The sequence below is a fragment of the Poecilia formosa genome, unplaced genomic scaffold, assembly GCF_000485575.1.
Source record: "Poecilia formosa unplaced genomic scaffold, Poecilia_formosa-5.1.2 Scaffold342, whole genome shotgun sequence".
Classification (NCBI taxonomy): Eukaryota; Metazoa; Chordata; class Actinopteri; order Cyprinodontiformes; family Poeciliidae; genus Poecilia; species Poecilia formosa.
The window spans coordinates 185,959-213,753 of NW_006800281.1; the positions used below are offsets into that span (position 1 = coordinate 185,959).

General features: G+C 37.0%; 1 protein-coding gene across 4 annotated transcripts in view; it reads right to left on the reverse strand.

The window, feature by feature from the left end:
• Positions 1–27,235, reverse strand: part of myh10 (myosin, heavy chain 10, non-muscle) — a 68,797-nt gene extending 41,562 nt beyond the window's left edge. For 2 of the 4 annotated variants that reach the window (XM_016661763.1, XM_007574007.2), the window contains exons 1-7: positions 27,049–27,235; positions 24,022–24,405; positions 11,849–12,005; positions 2,833–2,860; positions 1,024–1,126; positions 741–770; positions 588–602 (exon numbers count right to left, since the gene is read on the reverse strand). In XM_016661763.1, coding sequence (XP_016517249.1) covers positions 588–602; positions 741–770; positions 1,024–1,126; positions 2,833–2,860; positions 11,849–12,005; positions 24,022–24,366 — 678 coding nt within the window. In that variant the 5' untranslated portion in view covers positions 24,367–24,405; positions 27,049–27,235. The remainder of the gene's footprint in view (positions 1–587; positions 603–740; positions 771–1,023; positions 1,127–2,832; positions 2,861–11,848; positions 12,006–24,021; positions 24,406–27,048) is intronic. The other 2 variants (XM_016661764.1, XM_007574008.2) reach the window with 1 other exon arrangement.
• Positions 27,236–27,795: the final 560 nt, after the last annotated feature.

Sequence of the window (27,795 nt, forward strand, 5' to 3'; positions counted from 1 at the left end):
ACATGGCCCAATCTGCTCCAGATTTTGGCTGCATGGCCAGGGAACGCTGCCGAAGGCATCAAAGCGGATCGCGTGGAGGACGGCGCGCGAGCGTCGGCGGTGGCCGGCGGGAGGCGGTGCTGGAACATCCGCGGTGGCTATAGGCTTGAGCGGCGCTTGGCTGCGAGGGCCGCTTGAGGCTCCGCGGAGCTTTAATTTTTTTTTCTATCTTTAAAAAAACGTGAACAAAACAACACAGAAATGCTTCACAAACCTCAAAATCAACTTTTAAATCCACTTAAATTCAAGTTTTTCAGGATGAGATTATGCTGCTGCAATAAAAGACACCATTTATTTTCAAGTTTCTTTTTTACTCACAACTATACAGCATGTAACAACTTCAGCTAGATCATGCTTTAAGCTAGTTTGGTGTGTTAAATGGTTAAAAATAAATACCTAAATACAGGTTTAACTCTAACTGTAACCACAAAGCACAAGATGACAGCTAAGGCTTTAAAAGAGGCCAAACTATGTCATGCACGTCGGTTTATTTGAGGTGAGCAAAACACAACATGTGAATAATTAAAATACTTTTAACTTTTACTTACAACTGCATTTTGGGCCTGACAAAGAAAGAGAATAAATTCTAATAAATGTTTCAGATTTTTCTACAAGCATTTAAAATCATCAAGAATTAGTTTTAATTGAAAGGACAATTTTAGAGATGCATGCAAATGTGAAAGAAATAAAGGGGAACTTGCCTGTAGTTTCACTGGTTTGGGAGATTCTGGCTGTTTGTTGCAAATAAAAAAAATACAAATTATTAAATGACATACAAATATTCAGCACAGAAAGTAGTCGAGTGTCTCCTTCATAGCTGTATCATGTGACCCACATCCTATTTTGGCAACATTATTTACACAGAGAGCAATCTTCACTTGTAACAAAGTTCTTCTGTTGTAAAACTGACAGTTACATCTCATTTTTCTGCAGAATTATTGCGTTTTAATGAGTGACGTTTTGTAGCTTTGAGCGAATACTCACAGGAATGTTGTGGTCTCTTCTTCCTTTGTGGGAAGAAGCAACATGTGCGAGGTACTGGATGACCTTCTTTGTGTTTTCTGTCTTACCAGCTCCCGACTCGCCTCTGCAAGGCACAGGAAGACAGCTGATAGAAAAACCGGCAACGCCACGACTCTGAACTCTCCACATCGACAGATGTGGCCACTAGGCGATGATAACCCGTCAGATCTGTAAATCACTGCAGGTTTAATTCACACACGTTCATAGTTCTGACTTCACGGTTAATTACTTTGTCCTCCCTTAAGGTGGAGAAGCAGAGACGTGATCTCAGCTACCATCTCTGTCTTTTTCTGCAACATATTTCCAACATTTTCCAGGTTTGCAGCTGCGGTTTCTGGCATGCTTCTCACTGCTTTGCCACAGAGTTACACTAGCTTAGGAAAAAGGCTGAAAAATGTTCCCAAGATCATCATATCCAGAATCTTTGACACAACGGCTTAGATTTAACGCATAACCGAGGTTTTACAGACAGTGCACATTTGCATACGCCAACTATGCGCTAGATATTGTTTGGCTTCCACTTGGCAAGAGTGATGTGGCCAAAGTGGAAGAATGAGAGCTGCAGTGTGAAGAGATTGTAATCATAGGGAGATCACCTCTTTGGATTTTTGACTGCAGGCTGTAACATTTCTGAAGGCCTTTGTTTATGCCTTACAAACAAGTACTGCTCTTGGTTTGTGGGGATAATAGTTGGTGTTTTATAGTAGTTTCCACATGTCAGTGGGGAAGTTTTCATCTGTGCAATCTTTGTTTTAAATCCAGCTCTACAGTAATGTACATGATACTAGCTTCCATTACAGATGTGTGCAAAACTTCGTCGATGTCCCGCTAAAATTACATTTTCGCAATTGTGGTGTTTCTGTTAAATAAGAAACTCAGTAAATAAGTTTGTTCAAGTGATAAGTCACTAAAAACACGCCGCGCCACGATCGTCCTACCATTTCCTGTCGTCTTCTTTGTTTTCAGTCAGTAGTAATGCTGAATGTGCTGTGATGCTGAAAAGGTGTTTCCATTGCAGTTTTGCAAAATACACTAATTTCAATACCTACTTATCCTAGCACAAAAACTTTTAACAGCAAAACAACAAGGGGCTTTTTCAAAATTTAGTACCGGTACACCGATTTACATGCGAAGCCGATCTTATCTACCTTTCTAAAGGTATAAAAATAAACCACTGCAACATTTCAGACTAAAAAAAATGGCATCTGCCAAAATCTGAATCGTCAGGTCAAGGTTTTTAGAGATTGGTAATTGGCGATCGGCCAGAAAACTGCCATCAGTGCACCCCTAAAATTTAGCGGTTGTAGGATTTGTCTTTTGTCAAAAGCCATTTCTTCCATAAAAGCTAGGCACTCACATTTGTTTTGGTTGATTTTACCCAGAATGCCCTGCACTTTAGTCCACTTCCTGGGATCTCTGGCATTCACATATGGATCTGAACCGCACCAGAGTTCATTTCAACCGAACCAAAGCCTAGCGTTTCAGGCAGCCCAGAGTTCGCTTCTTTGGTCCGCATCAGAGTTTGATTGCACTTTCAAATCTCTCCAAATACACCGAACTTTCTAGACATCCGAACCGGAGTTCAGTTAAAGGTGTGAATGCACCTTCAAATAATATCCACTCAAAGTCAGAGGTCAAATTTACAGAAATTTAATAAATAAACCTTGGGGACTTGAACAACAGTCAACAAATGAATGTTTATATCTGCCTTTATAATTCATTTGAGGCAAAAAAATAATAATAGGAAAGTTAAGCTCAATGTTTACTCACGTGCAAAGAATGGACTGGTCCTCTCGATCTGTGCAACAAAAAAGAAAACTAATTTAACTCCATTTTACATGACAAATTTATAATTCACTCATAAATTATTATTGAACTGAACAATAACTTGAGCTATTTTATTTAAGTAGGCATTAAAATACAGTTTTGTTTCCCATCTATCTCTTGGCAAGAACAGACAACAGTATTAATGAGACAAAAATAAAACAATGTATGAACATACAACAGCTCCACAGTAAAACAACAGTAAAAAAAAGTTCAGAAAACTCAATCTGGTAAGCATTAGTGAAGGGCGATGACAGCACAGGTTTACATTCGTCCCCACTACACACCAACACGTGGCAGTTCTCGTCTCCACAGGTAATATTCATGTCACTTCCATGCTGCTCCAGTTCAGAGTATGTAGTGAACTCTGAAAGAGACAGCTGCTTGGGGGCCATGCAGGGAAAATTAATGGCGATTATATCATAGAGAAACAGTACTTTGTCTTCATATCAACGCTCCCACAGGGACAGGCGCCTGCTGTCCAGTCACATGGTCGGCTGAGCAGGAAGTCAACGGTTTCGGAAAGTCAACGAGTTTCTTCACTTCAACTCATTTCTGCTTCTTTTTTACTCTCAGCGAGAACATTTGTTATAAAAGTGGAAAATAAACTGTTGGTTTTATAAACAACAATATTTAATCACCATATATTTACTAGAATAAAGTGGTTTAGACCTAAGAATGTTCATGATTTACAATGTCCTACTCAAAGCACAGACTTAAAGTTTACTGGAGCAAAAATTTGCAGTTATAATAGCAACAAAAGGCGATGTTACCGACTACTGACTCATGAAGGCTTATACAAATGCACGCCACACTTTTCAGATATTTTTCTCAAAACCATGATGTGCTCTTTCTCCTACTTCACATCTATTGACCACTTTGTTTTGCTCTGCCACAGAAAAACCCAATGCAACATAAATAAGTTTGTAATTATCACTGGGGATGCACTGAACCACTTTTTTCACTTCTGATACCAAAATCTGTGACCGACACCGATCTGATACAGAAAACAAATTTACTTCACAGCTCCCCTCTGCACCAGATCAGCAAACTTAAATACAACAATAGCTTCATAAGCTTGGTCAATAGGATTGGTGCATCTCTACTTTAAACATAATAAAATGCTTAATACTAAATAAATAAAAATCCTATTAACTGAGATGCTCTGAGGTCATTTTGGGAGATGAGCTGAAAAGTCTGTTTAACCAGTGCTGTAAATATGTTAAATCGTTTTGTTGGGTCCAAGGCTGCACTGTTCTGCCAGAGACGGTGTCCCTAAAATCGCTGACTGTGTTCCTATTGAGTCAACTGTTGGACAGTTCAGGGACAGAGGACACAGCTGGACGGCCCATTAGGAATCACGCAGGCTTCCTGCTGTTGACCACTGGTTTCCAGTAAAACTATGACAGAAAACACTGTACCTTTAGGAAAAACAGAGCTGCTCATGTCAAGCCAAAGTTAGCTGATTAAAACCAAAAGGCCGACGGACTGTGCAGACTACCATAACTGGGGCTGGTATTTCTGTGACATTAGTCAGCAGTCATAAGAGCAGTTCTGTGGGTTTCTCATGATTGGTTTTCCTGTTGCCAGCTTCACATGACTATTGCGTGGGAAGGCAAGGAAAATTTCTCTTTGCTTCTGATATTATTAGCTGAAGTTAAATTGAAGGCCTAAAAAAAGTTCAATGCAAATCAGAATAATTATTGCAAACGAAAAAAAAATGGTTTAAATGAAGTATAGATTATATGAAATTGTGACAGTTAAAAAATCGGAAGTGTGACACAGGAACTATTTTGGTCTACATTTAAAATCTCCTCTGTATTCACCAACTCCATGTTCTATATTCACAACATTTAAAATGTACCGTGATGGGAAGATTAAGTAAACTTTCACATTAGTCACACTAAGATTTAAATCTTAAGTGTTCAACATGAACAGAGCAAAGTAACAATAATTCTAACTGGAAAACCTCAGTTTTCTGGAAGTTTATTCCAGATTTGTGGTGCACAGAAGCTGAATGCTGCTTCTCCATGTTTGGTTCTGGTTCAGGTTCTTCAAAGCAGACCAGAACCAGAAGACCTGACAGGTTCTGGAAGGTTGCTATGACAACAGCAGATATTTAATGTATTGTGGTGCTGAGCCGTTCAGTGATTTATAGACCAACAGAAATATTTTAAAGTCTGTTCTCTGAGCTACAGGGAGTCAGTTTAGGGACTGTAGAACTGGGTGATGTGCTCTAACTTCCTGGTTTTAGTCAGAACTCCAGCAGCAGCGTTCTGGATCTGATTGATTTCTTTAGGCAGACCTGTGAAGAAACTGTTTGCAGTAATCAATGATTACTGATTAAAGATAAATGCCTGTATGAGTTTCTTTAGATCTTGCTGAGACATTAGTCCTCTAATCCTGGAAAAGTTCTTCAGGCGATAGAAGGCCGACTTTGTAATTGTCTTTACGTGGCTCTGAATGTTCAGGTCTGAGTCCATCACTGTCATGCCAAATAGTATTATTTACATGATGTCTGAAGACTTAAGAGAAAGAAACAAATCTAGTACAGCTGATCAGTCATGTGAGGTAAACGTTCACTATTCTGATAATGTGTTTCCATCTCCTCTTTGGTGCATTAACTCTTTTTCTAAAACCCCCAAAATAAGGGAGCATAAAATATTTTTTTCCTACCAAATTGAGGAATTTTGCTGCTTCCATCAATAGCATGAAAATGGACATAAAGATGAAAACGCAGCTAATCTGATCCTCATAAAGTAAAACTATGTGGTTTTGAAACTTTTATACGCCATAATTTGATATCAATAACAAATCCATGCCTAGTGTGGAATAACCTGATTGAATGGAGTATAGACACTTCTTCACACCAGTAAGGAGTTTTATAACAGAAATACTATCACATGTCTCATCTATAGTGCAACTAAAAGCTCTGATCAAAAGGTTGAACCTGAGGAAGAACCATTAACACTTTAGTCTATTTTTCCAATCACAATCTATATAAAAGGTCCCATTAGCTTCAAAAACTTTACAAGGATTTCTTCTCATAACACCAAGCTAGTCCTCATATCTCTGAGTAATAATCTGAAATCGTCATGGTGTTGCCATGCACAAACAACCACAAATATTTTACTTTCCAATTTCAAAAAAATGCATTTGGAAAAATCCAACAGTTGGCAGAAAAACTGAACCATGAAACCATCAGCACGGTTACATGAAGTACTGCTGACTTTAAGGAAGTTTGGGTGTGGAGGGTCTTTTTTGGCATTAAAAGGGATCATGTGAGCCAGAAATGGGCTTGTGACTGCTTATTAGTCTAACACCTCAGACGGGTACACTTATAATAAGGTGCCAGAAGGACATTACAGTCTGTTAAAGGACTATTACTTTGTTTTTGTGGCACAAACTGATATATGTCCACCAACTATCTGCACCCCATTATTTAAGAAAGTACAAATTGCAATGGAGCCTTGAGAGTTATGTTTCCAATATAAAGTAAGTTTGAGAGCATATTCTGATTTATTCTTAATGTAAAACTGAGGCTTTCTTCCATCAGCCATGGAGCATAAGATTCAAAGAATAGACGGTATTTTCTGCACATAACATGGAGTCATGTTCTGCAGAAAAATTCATGAAAAACTGAATCCACAAATACTGAGCAAGGTGAGCGTCCACAGTCAAAGTTTTTTCAGATTAAATGTATGGGTTTGACCAATGTACTCTTGTAAATTACATCACATAATGCATCTAAACAAGAACATACAGTTGTATTTAAAATTTAAAATAATGCAGTCGTCGTCAGGATGGTGATGAAAAAAACATCAATCCAAAACAAAGCAAGAATCTAGAAATCTAACAAAAGTTGAGAGTGTTTGCACTGTAACCTACAGAAGAAAGAATTTGCAGAGTTGACTGGATATTGTAGAGTTTTTCTATAATTATGTTTTTCCCCAGTGTAAAACATAATTTCCTTGCCCCCCACCAGGCTGAGCATCATTTGTTTACCTTAAATAGAGGGGTTTTTTTTAACACAAGTGACAATAAAGACAGATTAATCTGGGTTTAGACTTAATGCATTGAACTTGGTATGAGGGGGTCGCATAAGCTCATTTCCAAATCAGGATGTTACCTGTGAAGCTCAAATTTTTACATTTTAATATTTGTTTTTCAGATAAAAACATGGTGGACTGTACTAGCGCCCCTACCACCAGGCTTAGCAGATTTTCTGGGATAAACTCTGTTTTCTTTGGAAAAATACAGCTCTGAAAAAATTTAGAGACCATTTCACTGAACCCATTGAAAACCTCCTGGCTATTCCACCAAACATTGATTTCTGAACTATTACCGAGTTAAAACATTAGTGTTGTTGTTTCTAAATGAACATGAACTTGTTTTCTTTGCATTATTTGAGGTCTGAAAGCTCTGCATCTTTTTTGTTATTTTGACCATTTCTCATTTTCTGCAAAATAAATGGTAAATGTTTGCTTGGAATTTTAGAGACATGTTGTCAGAAGTTCATAGAATAAAAGAACAATGTTAATTTTACTCAAACATAAACTTATAAAAAGTAAAATCACAGAAACTGATCATTTTAAGTGGTCTCTTCAATTTTTCCAGAGCTAAAAAAAAAAAAAGACACTTTCCACATTCAGCGAAGTGGAAAAATTTTCAATCCGGCCAACACAAAGCCTGATAACATTCAAGAGTTTTGGAGAAGGGATGCGTCTAAAAGTTGCAGGACTAAACTTGAGCACCCCTGATCTAAGTTGCCTGAGCTTGAAAGCTACAAACTTTACAGACGTAATTATTGCCATGTGTTTGGTGAGGTTGCAACCTGCACTATTTCAACTTTACTGAGCTTGTTTATTCACAGATTTGTAGGAGTGCTGGGAAAACGGAGAAACTGCAAACACATGAAACACGTTGTGTAATTTTAGGCTGATTTGCTTTGTCCAGATCTTTATGGGATAAAGATATCTGCTTTGGAGAAAATCTTGCTGAAACAAGATGAATCCAACTAGACTTGACCTCCTGCCCCGACTGAACGTCAAGGGAACGAGTGAAGAAAGAACCCCATCTCTGTTCACTGAGAGAAAGAAAGCTTGTTTCGTAACTCCACCTGGGACAATGAAGCACTGCTGAACCCGGCCCACCAGTACAATTAAAAACTCCTGTGGTCCCAACGTTGATGCAAAGCAACAAAAAGTATTTGCTTCCAATTCCACAAATGATACTGTCAGCTTTCCATACGTCAGTGAAGAAAACTGTTGGCACACCGAGAACAATTATGGAGCGTATCAGGAAGTGTAATCCGTAGCAGATGTCTAGCGAGATCTAGAGGTCTCCTTGCTCACCCCGTCTTTGTTCGGCAACACCTTATTTAACTTTCTATCTGAGCAGTGAAAAGGCTTCTCTCTAATGCTGCAGTAATTATCGGATCTCTGCAAGCGTTAGTCACCCTTCTGTTACTGATTCTGGCAATCTGCTTCAGTCCCACAGCTCATAAACTTAAAGTTCAGCAACAAACCGACTCTGGACAGCTTTCAAAAGAAGCGTGACGGACCATTAATCACAGGTATGTGATGAATTATTCAGACTTCAGACACAAGAGTTATGCAACCAGGTGAAATAAGTTGATCAGCGCTAATTTTGTCTGACTATCTCAAACTCAGAAACTTTCCAATAACTTAATTGCCAGTTTGGATAAAAGGGCAATAATGCTCCAAAGCTCAACCATGCAGCTGGATGTTTTCTTTTATTAACCAGGCTATTGAAATGCTCAGGGCACAGCTGAAAGCAGCTGGCCTCCATTAATCTCCAACCTAAAAACCTCCTTTTACACCACATCTGTTAATTCAACTACAATCAGAAAGACGGTGGAGAATCAGGTCAAGTCTGGGAGGTCAGAGACGTTCGCTTAATGCAGCTGGAAGACTGCGTTCAATGTACAGAAACCAAAATAAGTTGCATCACTCACAAATAAACGTATCTCGTAGTTTTTTAGAGGATTCTCTCAACTAAAACCAGCTGGATTATATGAACGGTTTCACAAAAGCTTCAGATGCCAACAGCAAATGTAAAAAGTAGAAATGCAGAAAGAAACCGGACTCAGATGATTTTTCATCTTGACCATCTCTGATCCATTAGGAGGAAACTCAACGTTTCAGTCTGTGAACAACCCACACTGAGGTGCAACCGGGTTGTGGGAGCAACACGCTGCAGTTAGGATGCCATGAGGATTCAAAGTCAGTCTCAGAATTAGTGAGAAAGCTGCTTCATAACTTTTAACTTTAAATTTTAACTTCTAACTTTTGCAGCTTTGGTCGTTTCAACTTTTTCAGGTACAAAAAGAAAGTGGCTTTCAACAGGACATGAGATTCAAACCCAATATTCGATCGTGCTGTGAGGGAAGATTTGGAAAGGAAATCATTTTGTTGTTGTTTAAAATAACCTTAAAGTATTTTTTTATAATTATAGTATATAAAAAATTTAATCAGAATTTAAAATAAAGAAATAATTAAATTAAAAAAATATTTGAAATCTTTAAAAAATAAATAAAATTAAATAAAATAAATTGCACGAAAGAAAGTTAAAAAATATTCTGATGTCACAATTTTAATTTATAAAACAAACATATAACATTAAATATATAAATAATAACAATAACATCTATAACTTTAAATATAATAAAAATGAAGGACATATCAAAAATACACAAAATAAAAAAATAAAAATAAAATAAAACAAATTAAGTAAAGCATCATCACTGCTCCAGTTATAGATAATAAAATATATGACTGTTTGCGGAAGTCATATGTACGGAAACAAAAATATGCTGCGTCATTCACAACTAAACATATCTTGTAGTTTAAAGAGGATTCTCTCAAATAAAACCAGCTGGATTAATGAATTAAAAAAACAACACTTCTCAATGTTGTTAATTTTACTCCTCAAATCTCTTCTTAAAATCTCTGATCTGTGGGTGGCAAGTCATAGCTGGTTGTTATACTCGGCTATCTACAGCTTGCAAACATGCGATCAAAATCTTTCTCTGCACACCAACAAGAGGAAAGCAAATCCTTAAAGCACTGACTGGACTGTCCAGTTTGTCTCCACCCCCACAGTTCAGCCCTCACAATCACACAATGAATCTATTGTCAAGCACAATGGGGTCACCCTCTCTGTTCCTGCTGGTCTGATCCCAGTCAGTCGCTGCTTATAGAGCCTGGAAACCTGCCAGCTGCCAGCCACAGATCTTAGAAAACATCCTCGAGCCTGGATTGCCCTCAGTCTGGACTTTCCCTCACCGACAATTAAAATGAGGACTTCATCATCTTAGCCACATATGCACATTTATCTCCAAAGAGATATAGAAAAAAAATTACAAAACATTTAGCTACAACTGTTGGTAACATTACAAACAATATCAAACTAGATCGGGGATGTCCCAAGCTTTTCGTCACATGGGTCAAAACGAGTCGCGAACCAAAGGACCCCCAACATAAAGCCTATGTTGTTTGGATATTTATTGTATCCAAAACTTGAAAGGGATTTTTATGGCAGTGTAACAGGACCATTATCACAAAAAATAAAAAATAAAAGGTGGAGTAAATTTTCACTAAAATCTTCAGAAATTTTGTGATTCATTTAAAAAATGTAGTTGAAAAAATTTAGACATTTTCTGAATTTCAAAAACTCAGAAATTTTGAATCTTGAAAAATTCTGAGATTATTCTCAAAATTTGCTTGTTTTTTGCGGAAATTTACTCTTGTTTTTCTTTACAACAACCGTAATACGTCATCGTACATTTTGCACGTTTGCTGTATTAAAATAAAGGCATTTAGGTTGATTTTTTTTGTTTTGTTTCTTGCTTTTTTAAACTTCAGAAATTTAGTGATTAATCTCAAAAATTTGATTTCAGATTAAGGTAAAAAAAAAAAATCGCGAATTTGTCGAAATTTCTTTAAGCTTGCGCTCAAAATTTCAGAATTTTAGGCAGAAATTTACTATTTTATTTCTCTTAAATTATTCTAATACACCATTGTGGATTTTGCACATTTGTTGTATTAAAACAAAGGCATTTAGTTTCTTTGAAATACTTCAGAAATTTAGTGACTCATTTAAAAAATTTAGAAATTATTTTGAATTTCAAAAACTCAGAATTTTTCAGGTTTTTTGTAGAAAATCTTTTAGATTAATCTCAAAATTTCTGAGTTTTTGGAAGAAATTTACCTTTTTTTTTCTCTACAACAACCCTAATACGCCACTGTAGATTTTTCACGTTTGCTGTATTAAAATAAAGGCATTTAGAATTTCTTTAAAACTTCAGAAATTTTTTGATTAATTTCAAAAGTTTTCAGTTTCCTTTGAGCTCAATTGAATAACTTTATTTTCAGTAATAGAAATAGAATTTGGGTCATTTTCTTTCAAAACACTTGCTATATTTAACCAAGTTTAATAAAAATAAATAAATAAGAGCTGATTGGTGTGGAGCAAATTTGCCTTTTGAGGAAAAGTCTCTGGATAAATGTGGTTTAACCTTTTCTTAGAGTTTGATTAATTATTTAGTAAGAAAATTATGTTGGTGATCAATTTAAAACTCTCCATCTGGATCTGTTGGCTAAATTTGTATCATTTTTGAATTGTAGTTGGGGGCCACACAAAATCACTTGAAGGACCACAAATGGCCCCCAAGCCACACTTTGGACAACCCTGACCTAGATAATGAAAACTCCACTACAGCTTTAAAGTCAGTTTACAAAAAAAAAATCAAGATAATTCAGATAAGCTGAATGTTATACAGAAAAGATGTTTATGGATTATTACCTTTAATTCTGCTAAGAAAACAGATTATAGAAACAAACTCTTTGAAAGTCACTCTGAAAATCAGTGACATTTAATGTGCATTGAAATGATAATTCCTGTGAGACTGGTGGGCGGAGAGAGATAAACTCAGACTTACCTTGTAGCATGCATCTGTATGCAGACTCTGAGATGGCGTATATGTGAGGAGGCATTTCGTGCCGCTTTTTGCCGCGGTACATCTCTATGATGTTCTCCGAGTAGATGGGCAGGTTTTTGTAGGGATTAATGACCACACAGAAGAGCCCAGAGTATGTCTAAAAAAAAGATAAGATAATAGATTATTAACTGGCTGCAGAGTGGGTTTGACGTCACAGAAAATATCTCCTAGTTTTAATGTTTATTCATGTGAACTGAAGAGGAGACGGCAGCGATTGTGAAAAACGCTGGACAATTACAGATTTAAGTGATTTTTATACATAGTAACCTCTAAATTGAGATGTATAAAAGTAATTAAACTCAGTAAAGTAAAATATTCCAGTTCCAAAGGTAGCTCCATTTACAGTCCATCTGACATTTATTCAAGCTAATGAAGTAGTTTTTTTTTTTTTTTTTGATAAAACAATTTGTGTTTCCCAAATGGTCTAAAATATCACAGTCCCCGTCTTAGGAGTACAGAAAAGAAACTGAGGTTTAGCGCTGTAAAGATTATACCCATATAAAGTTGTACATCATAAATGTTACAACCAGGAAAGCATTTAATTAAAACAAAGATGTGTCTCCTGACTTCATGCAGATCTGAGATACACAAGTATTCATAGACACAATGGGGACCTTCCAGCACTCTGTGGAACTGGTTTCAGTCAAATAATTACTAATTAAGCTTTTTGATTTATAGCAGTAGAAGTAGCAGCCTCGTCACTAAAATATCTTGAAGGAAATCCCACTGGTTTTCCATTGGCTTATTGGTTTTACTTTACAGAGAGTTTTGCTTTGCAAGAGATGGGGACAGCAATGTGTGACTTGAGTTGGAAGAACTCTGAATTTTGAGTTGACTTGGACTTGAAGTTCTTTTCCACCAACACGGTTCTGAGTCTGTACTGGATCCTGAACGTGTTTTCGAACCGTTTCGAAAGGTTCCACAGCATGAACTGAGCTAGTTATTTTTTCTGCACCAACTGAGACTTGTGGTCTGGTCAGCGGCTGAAGAAAAAATCTTGACAACCGAACAAAGACAAACAAGCATGGCAGCGAAGAATGTGAAGTGAAGTCTGTTGAGGAAAGTCAGAAACTGGTTTCATTTTGGAGTAACGAGTGATGGAAAGCAGAGACAAGCCATCTCAAGAATTACCTCATAGGACGTTACCTACTCCTTTGTTGTTTCATGTGGAGTAAGAGTGAAAACAATATTGGTGATTAGCTGAAAGGTCTGTGGATTGTTAAATTAAAGTAAGATAAACAAGATGTAACACACAGATCTTGCTCCTACGCTCTCTTTGCCTTTGTAACATCTACTGTTGACAATGCATGGTAGGTAGAAATGGGTATTGGCTCTCAAGAAAACACCAAAGTTCATAGGCACCCAAAACGAACCAGTTCAAGGAACAGAGTTCGTTCCTTGAAAAAAGCCTATTAAAGACTTAAAATGTGACGTTGATTCAATCCTAAATGACTTGGAATGTGACTAGGACTTTCCCCTTAAAGCCTTGGGCCTGGGACAATGAACATTTATGATGCTTGCCATAAATGTTGATAGCAAAATTTCTTCTGAGTACCACGTAATGAAGGCAAATGCCATCATTGCTACTAGTGCCACAGATCATAAATCTAGTTCTGAAAAGGAACAGGGTCTTCTGAGTCCCATAAAAATGGTGAAACGACTAAATCCTATTTTCTTGTTGGTTATTGGTGTTCTAAGATGGAAATATCTGCATTATTTAGATATTATAGCATATGTGTACTACTGTTGTGTTAAATGTGTCATATATTCACACAGCAATATATTGCTGTTTGTACGCAACTATGAAATAACGACGCTCCTCAGTTAAGAAAATCCTGATTTCCTGCTTTAAATTAAAGCAGGTTTTACCTTTGACAATAGAAACAGGATACATGCGATTGTGATTTTAATTAATTAAAGTTTGTGAGCAGATGGACAAGGGTTAATCCCTGGGATTGCTGTTGCTATTTAAACATTAATTTGAGACAGTTTGTGGGGTTCACAGTGCAGCCCACCATGCTGCAGATGCTCACAGACTAATTTAGATGGATAGTCGTGGAAAGTAAAAAAAAACATAAAATGTCCACACATCTTTTTCAGCCTATAAAACCTCTTTGGTCTTTTGTTTTAAAACTTAACAATTGCAAATAAAAGCTATTCTAACAAGACGTGGTTTTCTGTTTGTGCCCCTCAGACTCATTTTTCTCCTCATGATCGTTTTTATACGTTTCTGATTTGTGTGCTTGGCTTTACCACAGACACATTCCCTGACTAATCTTGTCCAAGGCAGTCAGACAGTCTGAAAGGCCCCAACGCGCACAAACCCATTTGGAAAAAAAATTTGGACTCAAATGAATCATGACGCAGGAAAAAGATTTAACAATTTCCATCTGACTTGAGGTCAACACGGAATATACCCTATATTATCCTGAGCAATGAATCCAGAATATTGATTAGGTTAACCCTTTTAGCCCAAAGGTGTCACAGTGACACAGTTTTATAATCCAACTTTGTGGTACCGTTTTTTTTTTTTGTTTTTTTTTTTTTGTTTTTTTGCGATATTTTTGCGCCATCTGAAAAATTCCAACCGTTTCTGAAAGGGGAGACGTTGCACTTTCCAGCCAATAATCGGGTTGTTACAGTAACTTCACTCCCACCTCTGCAGGGAGCATGTTTTACTTCAGTTTAATCTGGTGAAACACTCTTTTAATAGACAGTAAATTGTAAAAAAAAAAAAAAAAAACCCGTTACATATTGAAAGTTCCTGTTGTTAAATGGAAATGGGCAAATAAATTTATTCACAGGGCAATTAAAGCAAAAATATCCAGGAGGAGATTTGAAACTTACGTCTTAAAGCAGGGTGGCAAACTCACTTTTGTTTTGGGCCAAATCAAGATCATGAACACTCTTAAAGGGACGGTTGTGCCAGAATGTATTGATAAAATCTCTTCACAAACTGTTAAAATATCAATGAATTTTTCAAATTAAATATTATTGAACATCATTTCAGTCTAATTTGGAATATTTGAGCTTATTTATGACGGTAAGTGCGACTTTTTTTATTCGTTATATAGATCACTGACTATCTGACATCAATTAAGGCTGAGGGAGCTGCTTAGAACAAGTAAGAAAGTTTTTGACAATGTTTTAGAAAAATCTGTAATAAACTCCAAATTATGTATTAGCACAAAAAAAAGTGTGGGGATTTGTTGATTTTGCGTGAATTTTCACGATAATTCTCAAGAAACTTGAGGGGCCGATTGATATAATTTAGCAATAAACAGATAAAAACTGAATTGATTTGATTGAAAACGTAATATTTAAGCACACTTGGTGTTTAGTCTAGAACCTAGAGGGCCACAAAAAAGCTATGGCGGGCCGGATTTGGCCCACAGGCCTTGAGTTTGACACATGTCCCTTAAAGGGTTAAAACACAACAATCTGATGCAACACTGACAATTAAAACTAAAATAAAGTGTTTTTTGAGTTCAAACTGTTTAAATTAAAAGATAACCACATCAATAACAATGTTCCTGTGCCGCTAAAGCTCATATTTATAAAGGATGGAGTAATGTTGCCAGATGGCCATCAACCCCCTCCTCCATGGGCACGGATGCTTAGACTCTATGCAGCTGTCTGGTCGTACAGATTTGTTACTCTGAAACCTCCCACAGTATCTGCCAATAAACTCCAACCCCCTGTAGCATCATAGCCACCAACACTGCAGATACTTCCACTCTGCTGAGTAAGACTGACTGGTGACATCAGCTTGATTTTGGTCCGTTTCATTCCAACCCCTCCAGAGACGACCTCATGGTGGGAAAGACGCCAGGCAGACAGATCTGTGATCTACTGAACCAGCGGGAACCGCAGGAGGAGGGGAGGGGGATGACTCAGCTGGCTGCCCTTAACTTCGCACCCCAGGGGGTATTTGGGAGGATTAGCTGGCGGTTTACACCGCGAACAACAAGACACCAGTCAGCAGCCGTAACACCACTCTGCCTGGTTGAAGACTGCAAGAGGGGCTCATCTATGTCTGTCACCAGACAGACATAGATGTCTGTCTGGTGACATCTATGTCTGTCACCATAACAAATTTTTCTGGACGATACATCGGCATAATAATGCAAGAACATATTCTGAGACTGATAAACGTTAAATTCTAATGAACGTTTAACACTGGAACTGGAAGACATTTTAAATATCCAAAATGAATAAACAAAACAACATATCAAATTAATTATGACGTCTCTGTAAAACAAACAAAAAAAAAGGGATAGTTGAGACCAAATCACCAGACTGAAGACTTTTGTCATCCAGTTTTTGGTAGAAAAGAGCGAGAGAAAAAAAGAAAAATCACTTTTCAATTTATCATGGGATTCACTGATTTATTGATTGTTGCGACAGGTCTAGGCACATCTCCTCAACCAGTAGATTTAACAATATCAGCAGCCCACATTTTCAGCCTCATCATTCTCTAAAAACACAAGAAAAGTCTGGTTGAAAATCTGAATTTGAGCTTATGAATGGGCTCTCCATCAGCAGGAAAACAAGCAAAGATTTAGAGCATTTTATTCTGGTGTAAGACGACCAGCAGGGTTTTAAATTATCTCAACAGGAAATCATCATCCGATTCATTTAACACTTTTTTTACCCTTTGCTAGACATACAAAAATATCCAGTGTTGAATTGCTCTAAGTCTTGGGATTCCGTTTAATTAAAACGACAAACATGTTACCTCTGTGTGTCTATATATACATATATATTTATACATATTTCTGCAGGATAAAGTGTTTTTGAAAAAGGAGTTTATGCAAGTCTGGCAGCTGAGAAAAGTGGATGTTTTTCTGAGTAAAAATAAAATAACCACCAAACAAATGTTACTTACGTAAAATTTAAACTGAAGCTCTACTGATCTGGATTCAAATCAAGCTACCAGGTTGCACTAACCACAACACTCTTCAGTGGGGAAGTTGTTACAAAGGGAAGAAGACTCTGCTAATTATTTTAGTATTAGTAAAGTTTTTCAGACATAGCTGAAGAAGACAGATCAATGTTTTCACTGCTGGTCATTTCACTCATTTGCCATTTTTTTTACTTTTACCATTTTGGTTTGACCTAGAGTAAAATTCAGCAGAAACTAGCAAAACATTCAGTCAAAGGTATCAAAAAAAGAAAACATTACCCTTGTTTGACTTCAGAGCACTTTTATATTTTTACTTTTATACAAAAAAAGCAAACTATAAGTAAACTGGCCACAAATGTTTTCAAATGACTGGGAAGGGTGTCAAAAACTTGGGGCATTCCCACAGTGAATCCAAAAGAATTATAAAAAAAATACTGTTGGAAAAAAACACTAGAAATGAAATGAAACTTAAAGTTTCTAAAATCAGGCAGCCTTAATGTGACTTAAATACATTTGAAATGAAATTTTTGAAATTTGAAATTTGAAATGAAATTTTATTCGAACATGATACAAATACAGAAATAAAGTAGTGCACAGTAACAAGAAGTGCATAAAAAAGAAGAGAAAACACAATGAAAACACACAACACAAAACACAATGACTTCCACTGTTGAGACAGTGCAGCTACAGTTTACCGACTTTAGGGAAAGTTAAACAAAGCAGGTAAAGATTAGCAGCTACAGCTTAGCAGGCTTTGCAGTGCCCACCAATATATAAACACAGACAAATCCTGTTATTTACTTTCTTCCATGAAGATTTCCTTTCGATAGAAAACATAATCTTCTGTTTTGATTCCCGTGTAAGGCTCGGAAAACAGCTTTGGCTATAAAGATTTATTATTGGGTGTTTCTGATTACTTAAAATCAGATTCCCCAATGTGCAACTAATATAGTTACAAGAACAGGAAGGTTAACTTTATGACAGGAAGAAAGAAAATCAAAGACAAACAATTCTTTTTGCTATGTTATTGCATTAATTTAATTTATTATTAGGTTCTGCAAGGGCGCAGAAAGGAAAATTTAGTTGCAAATTCACACACATCAAATATTCCACTGAAATTAAAAACTGTAATCCTGAAGGAAAAAAAAAAAAAACAGATCCGCAAACCAAAAAAAACCTCCATGAGAGATTTACTATGATGTTTAACCTCAAGCAAGCAGAACAAAAACACTAAAGTGCTTAATTAAAACAAACCCGGACTGAAAGAGCACTTAGTTTGTGGAAAAACTATTGAAATTCATGTAGGGATGGGCAATTATTTTATAGTTTATCATTTATTGTGATAAATTTGTCACAATAAATTCCAGTTAATGTTAAAAAAACTGACTGAAATGTCATTTTTGCAATTTTCTCAGCTGTTTTGTCCACAAATGCATCAATAAATATATGTAAATTATAAAATATAATTAAATGAAGGTTCTATTCGCGGTTCAGCAATGGAAGTCACTTTTTATGTATATGGTGTCCTGAAGAAGCTTATTTTAAACAGGAATGTTTGTATATGAATTCTGTTATGCAGTCAATGAAGAAAAAGAAATTAAGTTTTTTATAATCATTTTTATCATCACAACAACACTAGAAAATACTGTGATAAAATTCATAATATTTCCCGCCCTTACATCCATGACTCTTAAGTCTCCTTTAGCTTTATTAGCTTGAAGCGACTGCCTGTTGTTAGGATTTAAAGTTGATTCTCAACCTCAGAAATGGTAGCTCATGCTAAAACCGTAGAGTTTGGAGTTTAGTGTGGCATCCCTGGGGGCTGCTAACCGTTTGGGCAGCATTTTGTACAGCATTACGACCAACGGGAGAGAGTCTGTATGACTGAGCAAACTCTAAGAACGTAAAAGAACTACAAGTGTTGCAAAACCTCAAGTTAAAGCTGCTGTGCTGAAACCGGGTCGTTACGTCTGCACTTCCTCCACAATTACTTCTCCTGCCATCCCTGCTCTTAAGCTGTCATTTTCTCCAAAGCTACACGGCTGCAGTAACTGCAGGGTCTCTTAACAACAGGTATGAACAACACAGGTGCTACTTTGACCTCACAATTACCTCGCAGCACATGACAAGGACCATAATTTGCTCATATTCACCATTATAATGGATTCTTACAGGATCTGTTCTGGAACATAAAAGTATGTGTTTGAACAAGTAGCTGGAAGAATATCATTAAAGAGGGTAATAATAGCTGTTTGAAGTGGAAAACACTGACCATTTCACACCCAGCTGCTTTCAAACCATAATAAATGGAAGATTGACCAACATATATTTGATGTGTGTTGGTTATTTTATCAGTGGTATTTAACAAAATGTATGTTACTGGTTTTCACAACTGGTGACCATAATATGATGCGTTTATGATGCAGAGCATCTTCCTGAAACGTCCTAAACAAATAAACTTTATTGAATCATTGATTGATTTGTAGCAAAAGATGCATATGCAACTAGGAGGATGATTCTAACAGCTTGACTTAAAATCAATAAAACATAGGGCTAATATGTAGACTTTTTTACAATTTACCAATTAATACCTAGATACAAAAGGTGCCAAGCAGAAAATTTTGTAATTTTTTTTTTTGAAGAAACTGAACCAGGTAAAGCTAAAACATTTGTACAGACAAAGAAGTTTTTTTAATCTTATAATGCAATTTTTTTTCTATAGTTTTGATGCAACTATTGCTCCCTTCTTTTAGCAAATATCATTTTTCAGTCTGCATACTTCCGTTATTAATTATTCAATTACCAAGTTAGTTTAGTATTATTTCAACAATCAATTAATATGATTAAATGTTTATCTTTTTTTTTTTAAATAACTCACAGTAAGGAAGAGAAAAAATGATCAGAAATTTAGAAAAGTTTGTTAAATTACTGATTCTCTTTAACAAAGCAACAATATTTCTTGACTCAGAAACTGACTGATGATGTAAAACAGCTGACGGATCATATTGACATTAACATTTGTCAGATTGGAGCTGCCATTTCTGCTCCCTGCAAACTGAGCATGTCTGATTGTTCACAGGTTGAATTTATAATAAGCAGCGCTTAGCAGCAGATTAAACAAACAGTATGACTTTCCTTAATATCAACCAAAGCATTATTTGTAATTTTTCTATTCATATAGTCGTTTTTTTTCTACTGTGTTAACACGACTGTTTGGCTCCGGAGTGAAATACGAAGTCAGAGTAATGCGATTGTCCAATTTAAGGGATCACAAAATAAGACAAAGAAATCCATAATCAGCTGACCAACACGTCTGCAGCCTCTAATTAAAACTTTTCTTCTTCTCGAGCTCAACACTGAAGGACAGAATCCAACTGAAACTGAATAAAGTTGTAAAAAAAAAATGTCTTCCAGCAGAAGAAACGCCAGTTTGTGATGATACAGAGCAATAAAACAAACACTCAGAAACTGAAATAAATCAACTTGTTAATCAAGCTTTTTTTTTTTTAAACCAGGCTGGAGGAAAATTCAGTTACTTGAGCAGACAGATGTTGCTTATCAGTGAACACAAAGAGCTCTGTTATGGCTGTTGGGTTACCATGTGACTCAGCAGTGGCCTCCCTGCGCTCAGACATGTGGCTCGGGTCGGGGCTGCTGCATTTTACAACTGCGCTCTGAAAACAAACATCCTCATCAGCAGGCTGCGTTTAAAGTAAAGTCTGGCTTCTCTGCACCTACAAACGTAAAAATGTACTTATTTTATTTTGTGTTACTCGCTGCAACATGAACATAATCATCTCCTGATGAATTGCAGAAATGCAGAAAACAGTGGCTTTCCTCTTTGTGGAACGTTGGAATAATTTTAAACATGAACACAATCAAGGACTAAAAGTCAAAAGGAAAACTATCAGTCTTGTTTTAGCCGCTGTGATGTGATCGTTGTAGGCAGGGCTCATATCTCCCCCCACAGGGACATCCACGGCAAAGAGGTCACACGAAAACCTCCAGTCACGACATGTGACGCAAAGTGTTGCCTTTGGAGAACGACAATACCCACCCAAACCATTTCTATGTTTTAAAAAGACCAACTACTTTCCTGTACGTTTCAGCACAGAGTGGCACTGAAAGGAGTCATAACAGGCTGGAGAATCGCAAAAAAGGACCGGTGATCTCAAAAAACAGGGAGAAAAAGATCGGATGACCTTTTACAACCCTGGAGCTGGCTAATGTGTGTTTGGCTAATAACAAGTCAGATGCATTAATGTTCATTCTGCATATTTAAATGTATTGCTTTTATTTGAATGTGACTGTTGCTTCAATGTTCGTTTGTAGAGTAGTTTTAAAGGATTACTAAACCATCAGTATTATCAAACTAAACACAAAGAGATACAAGAACTTGACCAGCAGATCATGGAGATGCTCAGCAAAATCCATTATCCAAATTGCAAAAATAGCACAGTCTATATTTATATAACTATTGATCTCTGTTGTTGTCAAAAGAAGGAGGAATAAGAAGGAGAGTTGCACTACTATTGAAATGTTATTTTAATGCATTTTTTAAGGATATAAATGTTCAACTTGTACTTCTTTAAGTAGCATGGCATGACATGCCAGAAGAGCCTTTAGGCTGCAAACAATAATTTCTTTAAAATATAAAGTCTTTTAACAAGTACAGTAAAAAGCATTTAGAGTACAACCTGCTTCATGTCCAGGCTATTCCAGGAATGCATTTAGTGGGTCAGAATCACAGGGGAAATCAGCAGATTATGTGGATACGACAGCCTTTTAGACTCTAGTGTTTCATATCCCATGCTAAGCTGTTATAGTCTGATGTTTATGCAGAAATGGACCAGAGCTAAGAGAGCTTGTTAAGCATCAACAGATGATTGTTCAGGAGGAGAAATGGCTGCAAAGTCAGCTGGACTTTGAGATGGAAAACATTTTCCCAGTTTGCATAATAAACTGAGATTAACTTCTGAGTCCAGTTGGGATGAAAGCAGCTGGCTTTGAATCTGTCTGTGTGATTGGACTGGACTATGGATTTCTGTATACAAGCTGGAAATGTTTGTAAAATGCCTTGAGGCGATGGCGTTCGTGGTTAAATAAATGAACTATTATACAAATTATCACAGCAATATCTGACTTTAAATCCTCACAGTAGCAAAGGAATGTCATCCGTCTGTCATATTCCGCTTAATCCAGGTTGCTGCTGTGGGAAAATAATGTATTTGACCAGCTGGACAAATACATTATAAAACATGTCATAATCAACATCATCTCAATTTTTAGCAGTAGCGTCTCAATTACATACAATCCTGAAATCATACAGCTCTAGAAATGATTGACCAGATAAAAATAAAATTAAAAATTAAAAAAATAAAACCAGAAAAAATGATCATCTCATCATGGCTGCATGATATATCACAATTATATCGTCTAAGCAATATCAGTGTGTGCAATATTCACATCGCAAAGGACTAATTGGAGTGCAATAATAGTTGGATTATATATTTATAGTCTTGTGGACTTTAATTTTTTATTCTAATGTAATGTTTAGGCAGTTAAATAAAGTCTCCTGGCTGCAGATGTTCACACAAATGATATTTCTCAAAATGCTAAATGTCATGGAGTTTAAGAAACACAAATGGCAAGGAGAGGAAGAAGAAAGCACCTGATATCATCATCACCAGTTTACCAATACCAGATTTTCTAATAGTATACAAAATGTGCTTCCTGCTTTTTTAGAAAACTTCACCAGACTTTAAAATGCAACTTCCCCTCTATTTCTCCCCTCACATGAATATTAGAAAGCTCCAAGTTTCCAGTTTTCACTGAATACAACACACCAGTCACCGACTCCATCACTCAACACTGGAGAAAAACAGAGACTTCAGGTTTATATTTATATAGTTCAAGTTTTCCTCAAGTTATTTTTCTAAGTCCACATTCCTCTGAAAAGAGTGTTAATGCCAGAGGGAATGTTAAAGGAATATTTTCCATCTTTGACCAGTTTTTCTTTTTTTTTTAACAGTGATGGAAAAATCTAGAGGGAATTTATCATTTTTACAGATAACATAAATTGCTTTAAAGGTCAGTTATTCTGAACAGAGCACCTATGAAATCAGGTGGAAAAAGAGATAAAAACCTCTACAGAAAACAGAGATAAATCAATTAATCTCCAATAATAACAGAGTTATTGATAGGTATAAAATTACAGGACATTCATTAAACTCTTCACCCTTTACTCCCTATTCAAACTACTAAAAGCTGCAGTATGTGATGTTTATAAAAATATGTTTTTTTGCATATTTATTAAAACAATCACCATGTTGTGACAGTATAATATCTGTAAAAAGATCAATGTCCTCCACCTACCTTCTTCCTCTCTACTATTGGGGAAATTCAATACTACTGACCAAAAACAACCTATCAGAGCCAGGAGGAGGGCCTTAGTGCTGTCAATCAACCTAAAGTACTCGCTTCTAAAAGTGCTAGTTGTGGAGAAACAACTTACAGTTCCAGGAAAACAGTTTGTTCACCATGGTAACTAGCCTGAGCACTCATAACAGGATCTGCTAGCTGAAGCGTAGCAGAGTCAGAGGAGGACTGAAAGGGAGGGATGAGCAGCGTAACACCGAGGATGATTGACAGCACTAAAACTCTCCTTTGAGCTCCGATTGGTTGTTTCTAGATAATATAGTGAGCGCTGAGAGACGACAAAGGAGTTGGATTTTTTCAGATTATCTGTCACAACAAAGTGACATATTTCAACAAATATGTAAAAAAATATATTTTTTTATTAAAGTTACATACTGCAGCTTTAAAGCAATGTGAATGTTAACATGTCCTGATCACCCATAAACTTTGATTAGCTCGTTTTGCTGCTGCCCCGGGGGCAGATGGGAGCTGAATCCCCTCTGAGCCCGGAGCAGGCACCAGGGTGTCTGTCTGCCAGAGCATTCTGTGGAAACGTTAAAAAGAGAAGCATCCTAAAAGAATCCATATCAGGAAGCTGACAGCATGCTAGATGGACTTTAAAATAAGATTCTATGCATTTATAATTTATATCCACTTTATTCTGTAGTGCTAGCTGGAAGCATTGCCAGCTCAGAAGCAAATCATGCAGTTATTATCCAAGTGGATTGCAACGATTCCATGAAATCTTACCCTGATACGTCCATTAGATCTTAATTCTCCTTGTACTTACATAGATGAGGCCGGAGTAGTATCGGTCTTTCAGGTTGTGAAGCACCGATGCCTCGTTCAGGCATGTGAGTTCAGCCATATCCTCCACCTTGGTGAACTTGGGCGGATTCATTTTCTGGATGTCGTCCTTGTTGACCACCGCCTTCTTCCCGTTTTCGGCGAGCTCCACCACCACCTCATCCCCGCGCTCCTCGCGGATGCTTGCTGCCTCGAAGCCGTGGCGCTCCGACGGGATCCACACCAGCCTCTTGGCGGTCCAGTCCGCCTGAGCTGCCGGGTTGTACACGACGGCACGGTCCACGAAGAGGTACCGCTCCGGGTCATCCTGCCCACTCCTCTGTGACATTGCTGCTGGAAAACCAGAAGCACGGCAATCTGGGGCAACCTGCAGGGAAGTGAAAAACGAAGGTTCTTCGATTTATCGTCCACACTAAAGAGGATGCAGCTTTGATTTATATCAAAACTGCCAAAGGTCAGTTTGAGAGGTCACATTTAATAGCAGATGACTGGATTCTTGAAGAATAAAGTCCAGGAAAGACTAGAATTTCATTACATCTCAGGTAGTTTCCCCCAGTGTATTATAAGCCTGGCAGGCCACCAGGCTTTACTTGCGCCACACCAGGCTAAGCATTGTTGTATGTATTATATGCAGAATAGTACATGTATTTTTTATTCACCAGAGGTCTGTAACCACTGCCTATCTTTACAAACTAACAACTTCAGCGAATAAATTGACAATTTTAGTCACTTTAATCAGGATGTAGTAAAAAACATTTATATTCATTGCATTTCTTTATGTTCGCCTATTTTAAGACTTTGTAGATATTGTTAATAATGTCTTCCAATAATATAACCAAGTGATAATTTCAAATTTCTTATCAACTTAACATTTTTTAACACAAAAACATGGATGACTGGCACAGCGCACTTACCAACGATCTTAGCAAGTTTTTGCAGGTTGCATTTTTAAGCACATCCACATGGAAAATGTGTCAAGAACATTGATTGGATTAATCATCATGAATCGGTCATTGTAAAAATCTGCAGCTAATTTAGCAGTCGATTAATCGTTAACTGGAGTAAATAGATTCAAAAAAGATCATTTGTCAAGAAAAAACAAAATATTCACAACAGTAATTCTGTACAAAATAAATATGCATTTTACATTTAAGATTTTTTTTAAATCTGTCTGTAAATATGTTTTAGCCAAAACTCCTCAAGTGGCGTAGTTTTAGATTCACCTGGTCCAAATTCACAAAAGGAATGTTATCGCATTTTAGGCAAAATATTTAGTTTCTTTCTTTTTTTAATTATTAAACTATTTGATTACTCGCATCTTTTAGTGTTCTTCTTATACTGTGTAAAAAATGCTGAAGTCATTCAATGAAAAATCTGTAGAATGTGCCAAAGTTTTCATCAAAATAATCGATGACTAAAATAACCTTTAGTTTGAGTCATTTCTGAGAATGTTCTTTTTCTATAAAAGTTGAGGGGGTTATTTAGTAAAAAATTATCCTGTTACTATTTATATTTCTCAAAGAGAAAACAAAACGTACAGGCGAGAGCTTTATAAAATCAGTGACATGTAAAAGGCCACAAAGATCTCTGATTGTTGCATCTACGAAAGAATAATTAATAAGTAATGACGAGTATAACTGGATGAAACAATGGCTGGCTACTTATATAACCCACAGAGGACACAAATACAGCACTGACTGCAGCAATAAGCTTCCATACAGTGTGCTTTATAACCTGGCAGGTCGTATGAGGCTTAAGCAGAACTTGATATGGTTCTGATCAGAATATCAGCACCAATAACAGCATTTTAATCCAGATGTGATTGGATCTGCAAGAAGAGGCGAAGCCCAAAGCAAGCAGAGAAGCAGAGATAATTGATTATTTTTTGCTGAGATGCGTTTATGGGCAAACCAAAGTCGTGGAGTCACAATGTAACCATGGTAACATTACAATCAAACTATGAAGATTACTTTTACACTTTTACAAAGTAAGAAAACTTTACAATTCCTTTCAATGTTAAAATATTTTTCATTTATCAACAATGAAATCATTGAATCAAACTTAAAACTCATTCCTAATAAATGTTTAAGATGTGTAATAAGTGTTTCAATTTCAGTGTTTATAAAAGTGAAATAGGGCTTAGTTTGCATTTGCCTTTGTAATATAATTCTAAACTATATCAAAAAGCATAATCAGATATATTTTAACATGCAGCCTGATCCCATGTTGAAATGAGGCAGGGGTTAGATATTAATCTGGGTCAGGTCACAGGATGGTGGATCAGTTTGGCTTTTGGCTTTTGTCTGTCAGCATCCCCCCTCAGTCAATTTCATCTCACATGTTTCTATGTAACGGTACAAATATACTGCTAATTTTTGCACCAAAGTAAAAATGTTTAACATCTAGCAAATGAAAAAGAATGAAAACCTCTCTCCCCGGCCTGATCTCCTCCCTGGACAGGCCAAACAGCTGCAGCGGCTAAATTAGCTCGCTAACGTTAGCTCAAAGTTGCCTCAGATCCCAGCCGCTCCAAAAGATGCCTGCGAGAACTCAGTTTATTTCCAGTCAAATGCAACTGTTGGATCCAACTGGAGGGGGGTTATCACCATAATGAACCATATTACCAGATATTACAATAAAGTAGAAAATACCGAGGAAAAAGCAGGAGTTAAGGATGAATTGTTCAGCCTCCTCTTGCAAATCCCATCATGGGTGTGGGTGGCTCAAAGACGTCTGGCTCAGGATAAAAGCAGGACAATGACCACGTCGCGTCCACACCGGCTCTTAAAACAATAAATTTCTTCTTTAAGCAAAAATAAAAAAAAAATTTTAAAGCTAGAAACAAGCCGTTGGCTTTGAGTTGCCAGCTAACATTAGCAAAGCTGAAGGTCCTCCATCATTAAAAAGTCATGGCACAATAATCCGCTAGCTAACGTTAACGGAGGCTGTTGCTAGCCGCTACATCCCAGAAAAAAATAACGTCTGGCCCGGGCTCCTCTCCGCAACTTACCGCACACGAGAGATGGATGAAACTCTGCCCTGGTGTTTCTGGTCGGTTTCCAGTGAATTAACGTTACAGTCCTTCAGCGCGTACTAAAGCGTCCCCTTCCTTCGGCCGCTCTCTCATCAGTGGTACACCCCCCACCACCATCCAGCACCTTCTCAACCGAACTCTACCCGGACCGGGAGGATGGATGCGCCGCACCGCCGCACTGCATTCTTTCTACAACGAAACGCCCATAATGCCAATCTATATCCTGATTGGCTGTCAAAGTCCGTTGCCGTGTCATGATTGGTTAAAGAAGAAATAGTGGAATTCTGTGCTAAAAGTTTGATAGTTACCGCACGAAACAGAGGTGGATAGCAACTAGTTACATGTACTCAGTTACATTTTTTGGGGGGAAATAATTTTAGGAGACGTTTTACCACACCATAATGTTATATTGCTATTCTGAGTAAAATTTCTGGTTACATGTTCTGCAGCTCATTAATTTTAGTGAATAAATAACAAACTTATTTTAACCAAAAAAGCACCAGACACACATAACTTATTTTGAAACGTCTTCTTTGCTAAGTCTGCCGTATCATTTAGAGATAGTAAAGGCTGCAGCAGGCCCAGTCTTCTTTCTCAAAATTCAAAACCAGCTTTGATGTTTATTTGGGATTTTTGTCCTGGGCACACAATTGAAGCCCATGTTTCAACCATCTGGTGGTACTTTGACAGGAAGCTTTTTATAACCACATGAAATGCACCAGT